The sequence below is a fragment of the Xylocopa sonorina genome, chromosome 5 (genome assembly GCF_050948175.1).
Source record: "Xylocopa sonorina isolate GNS202 chromosome 5, iyXylSono1_principal, whole genome shotgun sequence".
Taxonomy (NCBI): Eukaryota; Metazoa; Arthropoda; class Insecta; order Hymenoptera; family Apidae; genus Xylocopa; species Xylocopa sonorina.
The window spans coordinates 12,243,952-12,258,201 of record NC_135197.1 but is presented as its reverse complement, the minus strand read 5'-3'; the positions used below and the strand labels follow the sequence as shown (position 1 = coordinate 12,258,201).

Sequence of the window (14,250 nt, the reverse complement as noted above, 5' to 3'; positions counted from 1 at the left end):
AAAAAATCGAAAAGAACGCGCGAACGTTGGAACACGCGATACGAGCCTGTCCTCAACCTAGTATTTCCTCGACAAGCTCGCTCCTTTCTAGGAATCGACGGACCCATGATTGAAAATTCCAAGCAGCGTTCACGGGACGAATACCGGGGAGGACATCGCGGAGACTCGAGGACGAACAAGCGCGTCCTGGTTACGATCGAAAGGCTAACAAGAAGGTTTCGCGATCCGTTACGGTGATTAGGGTCGCGGCGGTGGGTCGAGCTCAAAGGGAAACGTGTGTATTGGGTCAAGGAGGCCGTGGTTGCCGAGCAATTAATTAATCATTTCTTTGACGAGGATCCTCGTGGTTCAAGGTGTTCCCTTTGCGATACAAGTAGTAATAACGGGGATTCTTCGGACGGTGATGGACCAAAGGAAACGAGGTCGAGCCAACGAAATAGAATCTCCGACATTTCGCTCCCACGAATCGACACCTGGCGAGAACAACAATTTCTGTGCCGCGAATCGATCTGACGAAATAGTCGAAAAGCAGTGGAATCGAATTTCTGGAGAATCATACGCGCGTCGAGAACACGCGCTAGCGAATTAATAAAACGGTGCGCATAAATTTCCCAGCCGATAACCTGATTTACCGCGGGAAATCAATCGCGGCTGGTCGTAACTAAAAGGGGGAGGCGAATTGTAAATATTCCTCTATGAATTAATACACTAACTCGCGCCGGGGAATTTTACGATACGGCCGAGCGCAGTATGTTAAGAGCCGTTACGCGGCACGAACGCAACGGCCGCTATCAAAGCGAACAATGACACTCGAATTTATTTCCAATAATGAAATTTCGCCGAATAATTAATTACAGGGGACGGGGGAGGGGAACTGGAAATCAAACTGTTCCGTAATTTAATTGAACCGTCCGATACCGGGACGCGGAACCGTTTCGCCCCGCGATATCGGCCCGTTCTTTTAAATCGCAGCCACCCCCGGCCTGACTAATGGCATTGCAGCGCGAAAATATGCGCGCGCGTATCCAATTCCCGCTATATCGAAAGGATGAAAGGAACCGCTGGACGTGGCTACGCGAGAACCCGATTTCTCTGTGCAAACGCCACCGTTCGAACGTGTACTTTTGTACCGACTTTGTGCCACTTGTTTCGACGAGGACGTCGTTCGGTTATGAAAATCCACGCGCAAAGGCTGTGCAAAACTTTAGAACGCTTTCGTGTTAATAAACAGTTCAAACTGATAGTTTGCGATAAACAATATTCGCCAGCAATGATATAAAGCGTGGAAGAAGTTTCGAAAGGGAAGATAGGTACGTGTAGCCGGATTTTTTGCCCCTTTTCGAAGCAATTAAATAGCGGCACGGTAATCGAGCACGCAGGAAAATTAGCGTTCGACTTTCGAAGTAACGGATTCCAGCCGAAAACCGTGGATACAAATAGTCCAGAGGGAGAAACAGATTGCGCGGGCGTAAATAGTAACCTAGGATGCATTCGATCTTTCTTCCGCGATTAATTAATCACGCTAGGCTATAAATATCCTCGTACGCCTCGAGCTGTACGAGTTTCTCGTGTAAAACCAGAAACACGGATTCTATTCGGAGTTTCGCTTCCCAGGAGATGGGATCACCTATGAGATACGTTTCGGAAATAGAATACGTTCGATTAAGGGTTATTTTATTAACCCTCATCCAAGTGAACTCCGATATAGACGAACGTCGTACGTATCCTCCGGAAGAAGTGTCTCGACTGATTAAACGCTAAGTAAACCGATCTCGTTCGCACCTTACGTTTGTTCCAACAACGAGTACGAGAGTAAATGGTGTGCATTCAACGAGCAACGACTCTCGCTCGATAGGTGTAGGTCACCTAAAACGAAAATTGCGGAATCGCAATGGGATAAACCAGCGGAGGTGGTCCAGAGGACTCGGAGTGCCTTCGAATTTATTCGAAAGCAACCTCGTTACGGTGCGGCTGGCAAAGTAGGTCGCATGAAAATAGCGAGGACGTTTAAAAGCGCCTCACCGTGCGATTTAACGTCAATGGGCCACTTCTCGTTGCCCCCCGCTCAGCCCCTCCTATTTTTTCCTCTTTCTCCGGGGGTGGGTCGCGGTGGCGCGCCTTCTTTTTCTCCCGGGCGCGGCCCGCTTTCTCTCCCTGCCCGCGTGTCTCTTCCTTCCCTCCTTCCTTCTTCGCTTTTTTCTCCTCTTTCTTTCCGCGGTCTTTGGCTACGCGACATTTAAGTCAGGAGCCGTGGAACGCGGCGGCGTTCGCGAGGCACTTGGCGGAAATCTTTGCCCGCGCTTTGGACGCAACCTAGGCGAACGAGCAGACGCGAGAGCTTTCTGCCACTCGCGCGTTCGTAGTTTTCTTCCTTCTACTTTCTTTTTTTTTTTTCTTACTACTCTTTCCGAGCAGAAGGATTCCTTCTCGACGGGCTGTCGCCTTCTGTTCCGCGCGCTCTCGTGCCTCGATGTTCCGCGGCGAACGCACCCCTTTCCATCCCTCTGCTTCGCCCTCTAACCGCGATCCACTCGAGTCTCGTTCTCGATCGACTGCGCTCTGATACGAATTACGGATCATTATACGGCGGAACGATAGTCGGACCGGTTAATCGATCCCACGGCTGCGAAAGTGCGCTCTGGGGAGGACCGAAAATCGCGTCCCTCCTCCCTCTTGATCGATAAAGAATATGGTTTTATTCCGCTCGGATTACGACGTTCAAGTTAACCGTCCCGCTTCCTCGAAGTTACGGCCCCAGTCGAATCCAATCTACCACTTACGGAACTCCCACGAGGAATATCGATAGAAATCCCGATTTCTTTCCCCCGTCGACAACGACTCGATCGCCGCGACGAGCGTCAGAGCAACACGGAGGAATAAAACGATGCACGGGAAACGGTTCACCCTCGACCTCCGCCGTGGTGCAAAAAGAGACCGCCTTCGAGTAGAAAAGCTCGAGCAAGCCGATCGTCTTTCATTATTAACGCTCTATGAGCACGTACGCGGTATTTCGCCAGCGTGGAATTCTCGCCGCGGGGGCGAGGCTGGGCTGGCCGGTTTAAATGACTTCCACGGTGAAACTTACCCCGTCTGGGTATAGTCGCGGCTGGTAACCTTCGATCGTGGCCGACCTCGATCGAAGTTCATCCCGTGCGAGGGCCGATACGGCCGCAGACACCGCTTCCTACGACAACCGTCGACCAACGCCAACCCCTCGCGTGTGTCCCGCTAAGTGCCAGTGTCTCCATTAACCCGTCTCGAAACTGGGCTGATTTAAAACTACCGAGCCACTCGTGACTTTAGGATAGCGGAGAAAATAGCCGCCATTGATCGATGTACTTTGAACTGTGTTACTTCGATTAGCGGAAAACCTCGCTTCTAAATATTTCCAGGATAAGTTTACGCTTTGTCGTGCGTCAACAGCGACGGTGGTACTTTTACCGTGCTGAAAAGTTCTGAATCGAAAGTTCTACGTCGATCTACGATCTGTAGATAGCGACGCGATATTTATTCCTGTTCCGCGTACCGTGCGAAGTATCAATTAATTGTCGTGTACACGAGCCATTAGTCTTTGACATTCTGTTGGTGTAACAGTGGATACGATGGATAACGACCTGCGTCGATAACGATTTACTGCACGCACGTACGCTGTCATCGCTGGTGAACGAATTCGACGGAGAGTATAACGAGGAGCAGGATATTTTTCTATAGATTTTCAACGTAAGATCTCGTCAGCGACGAAAATCGAGGCTGCGCTCGAGGGATTACGATATTACATCGCGTGGGGTGTAAAATTCCCATCGAACAGGGGATGCGCGTTGCTCGCGCGTTTTGAAAGAAAACAAGGAGCGGTATAATTAAATCGAGCAGAAAGGAAGAGGAGAAAGCGAACGTTAACAGCGAACGAGTCTCGATGCTTTATTATATAACGATGAAAAAGGGATCGGAAGAAAAATCCGCCGGGGGATGGAAGCTTCCAAGCGGGTCGTATAATCCGCGAATATGAATACCGAACATCCGGTTTGAAAAGAAGAGCGTGGCCCATAAATTCGAGTTAATTAAAGGTATCGATCGTGAAGGCAGCCTCGAGAATATTTTCGAGCGAGTTTTCGCGGTTGAAAAGCTCCGCCGTCGCTGGTTCGTTCGATGTTTGTTCGAGCATCCGCGACGGGAGCGAGGGTTAATACGTGCCGCAAAAATTCCGCCCCCTCCCATCCGTTTAATTAGCGGCAAATGAAGCCGGATGACGCCCAGGTTATCCTTCCCGTATCTCCTCGTCGAAGAATTCGAGGACCAAGACGACGGGATACCTCGAAGCCCCCTCGCGTAGATTACGCGCTTGTTCCGCCACTTAAATTACCACCGCATTCGCCTCGCGCCGATAAACCGTCGTTGTTGAATTAATAACTGATCCTAATTGAATTAATAATCCGCTCGTCCCTCCACGGAAATTGTAATAGCTGCTCGGTGGCTAGCAAAATACGGTCAAGCTATACGTACAGTTATTGGTTCCTGTCCAATTATTGGCTTCCCTTCCAGCCCCCACCCGGCAGCAGCCGCTGGAATGTTCTATCAAACCACCGATGGAACGAGTGATCCTTCACAAAGAAAACAACCTCCACGGAATATGTATTTACTTGTCGAATATTTCGCGATACCGCACCGGGTTTCACTGCTTCCGTTTCCGTGCACGATCGATTCACGGTGACAAATGGCACGGAATCCAGCCAGTATCGCGAGAAAGGATTACACGAGCGCACCTACGCGCGGATACCACTTCGATGATTACGCTCGAGAGCGAAACGAAGAACTGTCGCCTATTCACGAATCAAGCTCCAGTTGGCGAACCAGTGTCAACAAAAGTGAACTCCTTATCGAACCTGACCTTGCTTAGATCGCGACGACGCGGACCACGATGTTACCACCTTCGAACAATTTCTGACGAATGTTTGTTTCCAGGACGCAAAGACAAAGTATGTATATAAATACGCACGTACGCGTACCATTTTCAGTGGTGGACAGGAAAAGAAAGAAATGAGAGGATAAAACTCACCGCTTCTGCCCGTTGGCGTTGGCGCGGACGTGGATCTTCCGGTTGGCTCCGGGATCGGGAATATCAGGTCGCAACACTCTCTCTCAGGGAACTCGCTGGCGCGGGCGTATCTGCAGCAGCAGGAGAGCACGACGAGGGCCGCGGCGACGCTCGTCAGCAGCGTCGAGCGCGCGAGCAGCGTCCCGACGACACGTGACATGACTCGTCCCATCAGATCATGGTACAGGATCGACGGCTGCCCCGAGCTCGCGTTCAATCCAGCCGCGACGCGCTCCTCATCGACGCTCGTAACGCGGGCCACCGGTGTTCGAGCACCCGGACGACTAAGACGAATCCCGCGGCGTCCGCGCGACATCCTCTCGTCGTCCGTCTCATCGTGCGGTGTCTCCTCCACCTTCGATCCGATCGAACAAACCCGAACACTAGTCGTCGTATCCACGTCTTCCTCTCTTCTATTCCCCGTATTCGCGTTCCTATTCCTTCTTCTCTTGCGTTATCCGACCGCGCACACTTTCCTACGAATCTTACGTACGACTCCTCGGATCGCGATCGATACGACACTGTATTCTAGTCGCGGTCTCGCGAGCGACGCCACCGATTCCGCGGTAGTCGCGAGCGAATCGAAGGAAGATCGCAAGGGGGTGTCGTCGACGCGGAGGATCTCGGAGAACCGCTGGCCTCGCGTGGCGTCAGCCGCGTCCCGACGCGGCGAACATCCTCCTGCCTCTCGCGAACTTGTACCCGATCGTTGCTCCGCTCGAAGGAGCAATCGTCGATCGATCACACGCGCGAGAAAACACCGCGACCCGAAACGACCGGGTATATCCGCACTGTGCAACCGCGCGCGATGCCCACGACTTCCGGTGACTTCGACGTGCGAGAGCGTTGGTAACTCGAGTGTAACGCGTGACTCTCGTGTGCGAAGAAAGTGTGGCTGCAGAAAACGATGCGGCAAATGTCGCGCACTCGGTCCTCGTGTCCGCGTCAATCGCACACTTGGCGCGCGCGTGCCCGCCAGTCGAGCGTGCTTCCGAGCCGAGACCGCGTCGCCACGGCGTCCCGACGCCCAATGACGACCGCACCGCGTTCGAACGACGGCCGCGCGGCTACCCCCACACCCGCTAGCCCCCTACCCTTGCGAACCAACGTTCTACCTGCTCTCTCTCTCTCTCTCTCTCTCACCCTCGTACCTCCCGGCAACTTACACACGATAGTTTCTGCGCGAAAGTGTGCGCGTTCCCCGCGTTCCGAAGCCTCCGACACCGGCGTTCTCTGGCCCCGTGGCTCTGTGCCCGTGCCGTACGTGTCCTTGCACGCGACGCGTCGCGACGCTGACGCTCGCCCGTGTGCGCAGACCCCGAAACCACCCTTCTACCACCCCACCCTCGCGCAGTGACGCGACGCTCAGGTGCTCGCAGGGGAACGTACACCTGCCTGTGCTCTGGTCTCGAGGGTGCGCGCGCGATACGCGTTCCCCATTCGCGAACGCAACCCTCGCCGGTCACCCAGGCTCTATCAACCTGCGTGTTTGCGGTTTTTTTCAGTCGTCAGTTTCCTATCGGTACGCGAGAGGTTCTTTGCTCCCAGTGAAATAATAACACCGGTGAATTAGCTGATTAACATGGTTCTTATTTCCTCGTTCATAGTACTCGCGACTGGTTATCCCGTGGGGTGATATAATGGAACCGCGTAAAAGGAATGGTGCTCGTATCAACGAGGAAAGAAACTGTACGCGTTACAACCACGTGGTCGATCGCATAGGCGCGCTCGTATGCATTGCGTGTAACTTGCTCGTAAGTTCAGCCTGGTCCAATATCGGGCAGCTGTAGTTATTGGACGGTCGTGTACGTGCCGGCGTCGGTGCGCCCGTAGGGGCTGTCGCGGCGCGTATGTCCGTGCCGTGAGCGTACGTGTCGTTGTAACACGATTCCAGTTCGTGGAAGCGACAACGTCCGAGCGGATCCGAGTTACCCCGAACGACGGAGCACCCCCTGGCCTGGGGGTGGAAAACGGCCGGCTCGACCAGCCACCGGCCCATCCGACGACCCTCGTTCCTCGTACGCGCCGTTCCTGACCTCGTTTCCCTCGGTTTCCCGAGGTCGGTTACACGGAAATACCCGCCAGGCCCCGTCCATCCCTCAACACTCTCGCGACCCTTAACCCTTATACTCTCGCGCGTACGGATTCGTCGCTCTTCTTTAAAGCTGAATAATTCTGCTCGTTTGTGAATTAAGAGGTGGATGTATCGAAAATTACAAAGCTATGCTGGGTGGTAAGGGTTGGCCGCTATAATCCGCAACGTTTGAATCGAGAATCCGTTCGAAGCCGCGACGAAGCCTAGATCGTAGTCGATCTACGAGAGATCGTGAAATTTTCATCGCCGCAGAGGCGACCCGGGTCGCGTTCGCGATGAAAATTTCACGGACACATCGTTGGTAGTTTCGCGGTGGGCGCAGATCTTAATAAACGATAGCGGTTGTTAGGGATCGTGAGTGGCTCGTTAAAGGATCTCCCCGACGGATATGAATGGCGAACGAATTGGAAAAGTTACGGGGCCACGAGGGCGACTTCCGCGAGGGGTGGGTCCGCGATAGTCGAGGCGAGGCGTCGACAGTCGCGCGCGTTATCGTTCGTGAATCAAGCATTATCAATTAGCGGGGGTGATTACCGGAATTCGCGGGGCGACGAACGATCGAGATGCGCCGCATAATGCCGGGGCAAACAGTATTATCAATTCCCATCGCGACGTTCCGAAAATTTGATATTCCCGACCATCGATGGAAAAACGCGGCCGTCCGCGTCCACGATTGTCCACAATCGTGATTCAATTGGTCCCGTTAAATAGGACCAGTCTAATATTGACATGTAATATTAATCGAGTTTTATGCCTGCACCGTGGAATTATTTAATTGGATCGAGCCGCTCGCTCCCCGAGTACACTCGTCGCCGATCGACCGATCAACGCGGTGGTGCGTTTCGTATAAAACGATAAACTATAATAAATTAGGTAAATTGAAGGAATCCACATTGTTTCGGTCAGCTATAATCCATGGTGTTCAACCAGCAAGTTCGACAGGTTTCACTGACGAAGCTGAATCGCTGGTCAGACAGGTTAACCGGAGTCAGTGGAACGAGCGCGCCACTAGTCAGACGGGCTAGCTAGTACATTCAACAGTAGTAGAAGTTCGCGGATGGTCAAACGAGCCACGTCAGTTGCAGCGGAACTCGAGTCAGCACTTATACGAATAATCAACCGAGGTTGTTCGCGCGCAGCCGACCAGGAAAGAGCTCCTGAACGGAGCCTTATTCTGCGTTAATCGTCGTGTAATTCGTGGCAGAAATAACGAAGAAGTCGTTGCGGGAGACTCGCGATAACGTTGCAACGCCTCGATTGCTTCGAGAACGACCGATTTGGGGTTGAGATTCGGTGCTTTTTATTTCGAGGACACTGCGGATGAAATTGTGGTGTGCGCGGGTGCCTCGAAAAAACGTCGCAAAGGTCAGAAAAGCTGTTAGTCACGCGATACTGTCCCGCAGTTCCCGAAATTCAACGATTCGATGCAACACCGCGAACAGCAGTTACGTTATTTATAACAACGATGGAGCTCGATCGAGTTTCGACGAATATAGTATCCGATCGGCGGCGTCGAATCGTGGCCAACCTTCCATGGTCCGATTTCGTCCTGACGGCTTGTTCGCGGTCTCGAGGAACGAGTACGACGACTTACAGTTCGACTAGTGAATTACGACCGATCGAACGACTAGGGAGCGAAAAATTATGCAACCGGGACGGTCGTAAATTTACGTGCAATAAATTCTATCTGACGTCACGAACGATTCTACAATGACCCTTTGTTGCTACAGTCCGTCCCACTCTTCGGAATACGAGCACCGTGAAATTTCCAATCTAACAGAGACCAGCCTCGATACCGATTCCCTACACTTTCGTCGACGTCCACGTGTTTTAGGAAGTTTCCGCGCGAAGACCAGGCGAATCGCGTGCCAACCGAACACCAGCGTCACGCGAACGTATCGGAACCGAACCGTCGACCCTATCCACGAACAAAGTAGCATCGTCGGTATAATAACTCCGTCTACCCTTCCGATGCACCCCCTAATCAAGGTAGATACGCTCGTTTGAAATATCAGCTTCGCGACCGCGATGACTTCTCGACGTCTGATCGAGGACGTCGGTGCTGCTATCGATTCCTTAAGGATCTCGGACGGAGCGAAGATAAGGGGACGCGAGACGGCCACGGGAACGAAACGGTACAGGTAATTCCGTGAATCAGTGCCGGGCGCAGTGACACTCGGAGGGTGCATTAGAAATCAGGTTTAAACGAGCTGTAATATATTCAGCGGTCTACCACTGTATCGGGGCGACGAAACCGTGGAGTGGGCCGCATAGGGTGCACAGGGAACTCGGCGATAGTCAACGTTGGCCTGCGGTTACGGTGAGCAGAAGTGACAGCCGGTACCTGCATAATGACTCGACTGCAGCTCCGTGCAATGCGCCGCGCAAGCTCGCTACGCGATGCACACTGCCAATCGGAACGTTGTTTCGTCGCGTTAGGTACACCGACACGGGGGTGTCTCCCGACTAGCTTCCAGGGAACCACCACAGTCAACCGTTACCAGCGCCCATTACCGCGATCCATCGTCGTAACACGACCGCCATTGGCGTCGCTGGCGAACGCTGGTTCTCCGTCGTTCTCCGTCGAGTTGCAACGATGTTACCCCCGTTGGCGTGCGTCCTTCCGAGGGTGGGCGGCACACGCGATCCTCGCACCGTTTCTTTCGAATCCGTAATTCCGCCAGTGCCGATGGGAACCTGGGAATTTCGATCTCCTTGCAACCGTGTGCTCGCGTGTCGATCACCCGCCCACCCCGTCTGGCTTTCCGACTCGGCTTCTGATTCAGATTTTCTGAGGGATAGTTGGACGAGGGAGGGTGGGGTTGGTCGTGTACTCTCTGGATAACTCGGATCTGCGGGAAGGAACAGATGGTTTACGCCATGAAATAACGTGGAACGTCCGAGTGTTATAAGTAAAACATATTAATCATATGCAAATATAAATGGTTTTACATGGTAGAACTACCAAATAAACGGTACAATATGAGGATGACCGTTGCGCGAAAAAGCGAGTAAACATTCATTGTACCACCGGTTTTCATGCACTTGTGAGACCCACGTACGAAGTTCAGCGAAATTCCACACCTGCCCGACATACATTAGAAACGTAGAACACTCTTAAACGCTACCCAGAAATAAAATCGATATACGTATGTATATATATATATGTATGTATATATTGTACTCGCGTAAAATTTCGTTAAATATTACAAACGTTTGCTCCCCTCGATTAGTCCCAAGCTCGATCACGCGCGGCAATATTTAAATCCCTAGATCCCGAATCACAATTCCAAAAGAGTATGGCCCTCGCGAATGAGAAAATGAAATCGCGGCTCGTCCCCATAGTCGATGATCGCTGGAAAACGATGCGCAGAAATTTCGAAGACAGAGAAAAAAAAGATGGGCGCTCTCGCGCGCCGATTGCACCGAACGTGGTCGAAAACACCACCCGCACGACCTCGTCAACCCTCGAAAACCCGCCCCCTCTTTCACCGTCGAACGATCGCAAGCGCATGAAGACAGGTAGGCTCGGTAATTAAAATTTGTATTCTTTGTAGTCGCGTGCACTTTTTACTTGCGCGCACGCTCGATCACAATATAATATGTACGGTTCGTGTCTTGTTACGCGTGTCTGTGTACCTGTTTCTGTATGTGTGTACGTGTCCGTGTACGTGTGTGCCTGCACATATATAGATATATAGGTACATACATACATAGATCGTTCTAAGATCGCGCATGCCTCGGCGCATACATCTATATATATGCACCGTATTATAATATGATTTCACCTTTTTTTGTTTTTTCATCTTTCCCATCGTCTTTCATACACTTATGACAATAATAGTATATTTTACATGCAAAAACAAAAAGTTTTATCACAGTGGGACAGCATACATTCGTTAATAACGTAATAATTACGTATCGATAACTTCTCTGACGTTACTTCCGCCTTTTTTACTTTTATCTTTCTTTTTAGTAACATCCCTACCCGCCCGCCCCCGTGTCCCGGATGTCACGCGACCATACGGCCAGGGTTCATCCCCCAACCCTCACCCCTTCCCGCCCACCCCGCGTAGCCCCGAAATATAATTCACTCGCAGAACTGATTCGTTTCGATTATCAGCGATTATCGCGTCGCAGCGCGATCACCACCCTTGCACGATCACGCTTCGTCACTCGCATACAGGCGCCCCGTTCTCCACCGACACATTCGCCTCTCGCACGATACAACCCACGAATATAGAAAACGAAGAAAGAAAAAGTGACTGGCAAGGATCCAAATGGACGTACGCGAAATCTTTCGACCGTCGAGCACGATTCCAAGATGGTTTCTCCGGTGCGACTCGTCTTTATACCTTTTTTTCTTCCCGGCTTTTCCCTTTATATTTCCACGCGGACGATCGATGCCAAAGAGAGAGAGAGATCGCCTCGAACTCGTGCCCTCGAGATGTTCGAACGGTCGAAATACCTTCGAAAAGGGAATATCCCCTTGTTTAACTGATCAGAGATCAGAATTGAGCAATATTTTATTCGACGGACGTCGAGCATTCGGTTCCGCGTGTGACACGAAACGCGTCTGTCTGGTTCTCGAATAAACTATCCGGTGTGTTACTGGCTGGGTGACTCGAAATCGAACGTCATCGTATCGAATCGAACATTCGCTACAAAATGATGCCCAATTCTGACACTTGCTCTCGACAAATAACATGATCAACGAATTCTTCTTCTTTCCTCCCCTCTTTTCTAAATTTGGACGCAGACAAGGGTAAAATTGTGAAAATCGTTACAAGTTCCTTATCGTATAATTTTGTATGACATTCTACCTTTTTGTTCTATCTCTCACTCTCTCTTTCTCTCTCTCTCTCGAACACACACGCACCCTACCTCGCAAACTCACCCCTAATCTCTTCGATCGTCTTTATATTTTTTCATTTTTTTGTTTTGTTTTATTTTCTCCTCGATCTCAGCCAATTCTGGCTCGCAGAGGCGTCAAGAGAAACTTGATTTTACAATTAGTTCGTTATGCCTAGGGTAACAATATATTGGTCTACGGCGCGCCTCCCCGCTCCTCCACCTCTAATTTCTATTTCCTATTGGCTTCTCTCTGTATCTACTTAAAAATCGTTTAGCATTGACAAAAGAGAGGAATCGTATCCATGTTTCATCGGTATCTCGATAAAAGGACGTATGTCGTAACGCTTAAATTTATATCGTTTTTCCACTGTGCGCGACACAGTTCTGTTTAGGTAGTTTATTATATCTCGTTAGTAACTGGAACCTGAGAGTCTCGCCCGTGGCTAAACCGCCAAGTGATAACGTACATGTACATTTATACAGATATATTGCTGCCGATAATAGAAAAAAGTGCGTCCACGAGCCACCAAGGAAACCGTGTATCTCTTCTCTTCTCTTCTCTCGAGTTTTGCCGTGTTAAATCGGCCCGCCCAGACTGTTACAGGAAAATCGCTGTTTTCATTCGATACAAATTGCGGTTGCGGTTATGTAGTTAAGTAGGTTACCGATACGATTTGATTATCAATGTTTCGCAGAGAATTTGCATACTGTTTCTTTTCGTTTGCTGCAAGGCTCCACCTATCGCGCGGCGAGCGTAATAACTTTTGCCAGATTAGTCGTCTCTTATCACTCTGTTCTCTCGTTCAAAATTGGCGTTCGATCATCGATCGATCACCTATCGACCATATTTCTCTCTTTCTCTCACTTTCTTACATTCACTCTTTCTCGTTTACTCTCTTTCTCTCTCTCCCTCTCTTTCTCTCTATCATGTCTCATTTTTTCTCTTTTTTTTCTTGGTAATCTCTCTCGCATTCTCTGCACCTGTTCAACTTGTACAAAAGCTAAGGCAACTTTTCACACGTTATCCTCCATTTTTCCCGCCAAACCGTTTCTCACCCTCTCAGAGTTCTCCTCCCGTTCACCTCGTTCATGGACGGCGCTCGAATCTTTCCAAAGATTCTACGCCCCCATTTCACCAACGATCTCGCTATGATCCATCGAGCACCTATCCGAACTCGTCCCTCGTCGATTCGATCCGATCGATTTCCAGGACTCGTAATCCTCTACCCTTTTTCCCTTCGTCTTTATTCACATTTGAACATTTTTCGAGTCCATGGGAATCGACGAATCGATTCGACGCGACGCGCTGGCACAAATTCGAACGAAAAAAAAATTAAAAAAAAAACAAAACGCTCTCCCAACTCGCGAGAATGGTCGAGCGAATCGGTTCGTTCCTGTTTCAGCTCTCCAAAGAAGCTGTTGGACCGGTCCCGCCGAGAAATCCACGTTTAATTACCAAATCGTTCCCTCTCCTCGATCTTCGTTTCATCTTCTTTAATCTTACTTTTTGTACAAAAGAGCCTCACCACCGCAGCTCGCGATATATATATATATATATATACACACACATTATCGTGATGTGACACGTATTTCTGCGCCGGGCAACAACGTTGCTCGACTCCTCCTTCTCATGCCATAAAATCTCAGACGGGAACGCAAGGTACCCGTTCCGAAAAAATACAAAAAGAAAACAGCCCCGCGAGGGATGAACGTTTCGCGGGGACGCGGTCGATCGTCGTCGAAGTCGCGCGTAACAACGACTCGGATCGATCGAACCTGCGACCCGTCCAAACGAACGGGTCCACCGATCGAAGTGAGTCAAGTCCAACAACGAGTACTTGGAATGATTGATCCTCGCTATATGCGTCCGAGGCGTCTCCACCTTTCTCAATGCCAACTTAAACGTTCGTCCGAATCCTATATCCGTTCAAATCGCCACTGGTGTCAGAGTATTCGTTGGACTTGCCTCACCTCGAACCACGTTTTCCACCTTGAGCGCGCGTCTCGCGTTCCACCCTATCTTTCTTCGCCCGTCGTTCGTCACGGCCAATCTGTCAACGGGCGCGAGTGCGTGCACACGGAGGAAAGAAAACAAAAGAGTGACAACGGACTGTACGCGGAAAATCGGGCGTGTACGGGGCTTGAAACGATTCCAGTCGACGTTGCGCAGTCCGTCGAGCTCGATCACGCGTCGCGATCGAGCGTTGCC

General features: G+C 50.8%; 2 protein-coding genes across 2 annotated transcripts in view; both read right to left on the bottom strand.

Moving 5' to 3' along the window:
- Positions 1–9,608, bottom strand: part of Gfrl (Glial cell line-derived neurotrophic family receptor-like) — a 203,248-nt gene extending 193,640 nt beyond the window's left edge. The window contains exons 1-2 of the mRNA XM_076895575.1: positions 9,532–9,608; positions 5,054–5,540 (exon numbers count right to left, since the gene is read on the bottom strand). Coding sequence (XP_076751690.1) covers positions 5,054–5,540; positions 9,532–9,537 — 493 coding nt within the window. The 5' untranslated portion in view covers positions 9,538–9,608. The remainder of the gene's footprint in view (positions 1–5,053; positions 5,541–9,531) is intronic.
- Positions 1–14,250, bottom strand: part of Pi3k21b (phosphatidylinositol 3-kinase regulatory subunit alpha) — a 344,756-nt gene that overhangs the window by 296,311 nt on the left and 34,195 nt on the right. The gene's annotated exons all lie outside the window — the stretch shown is intronic.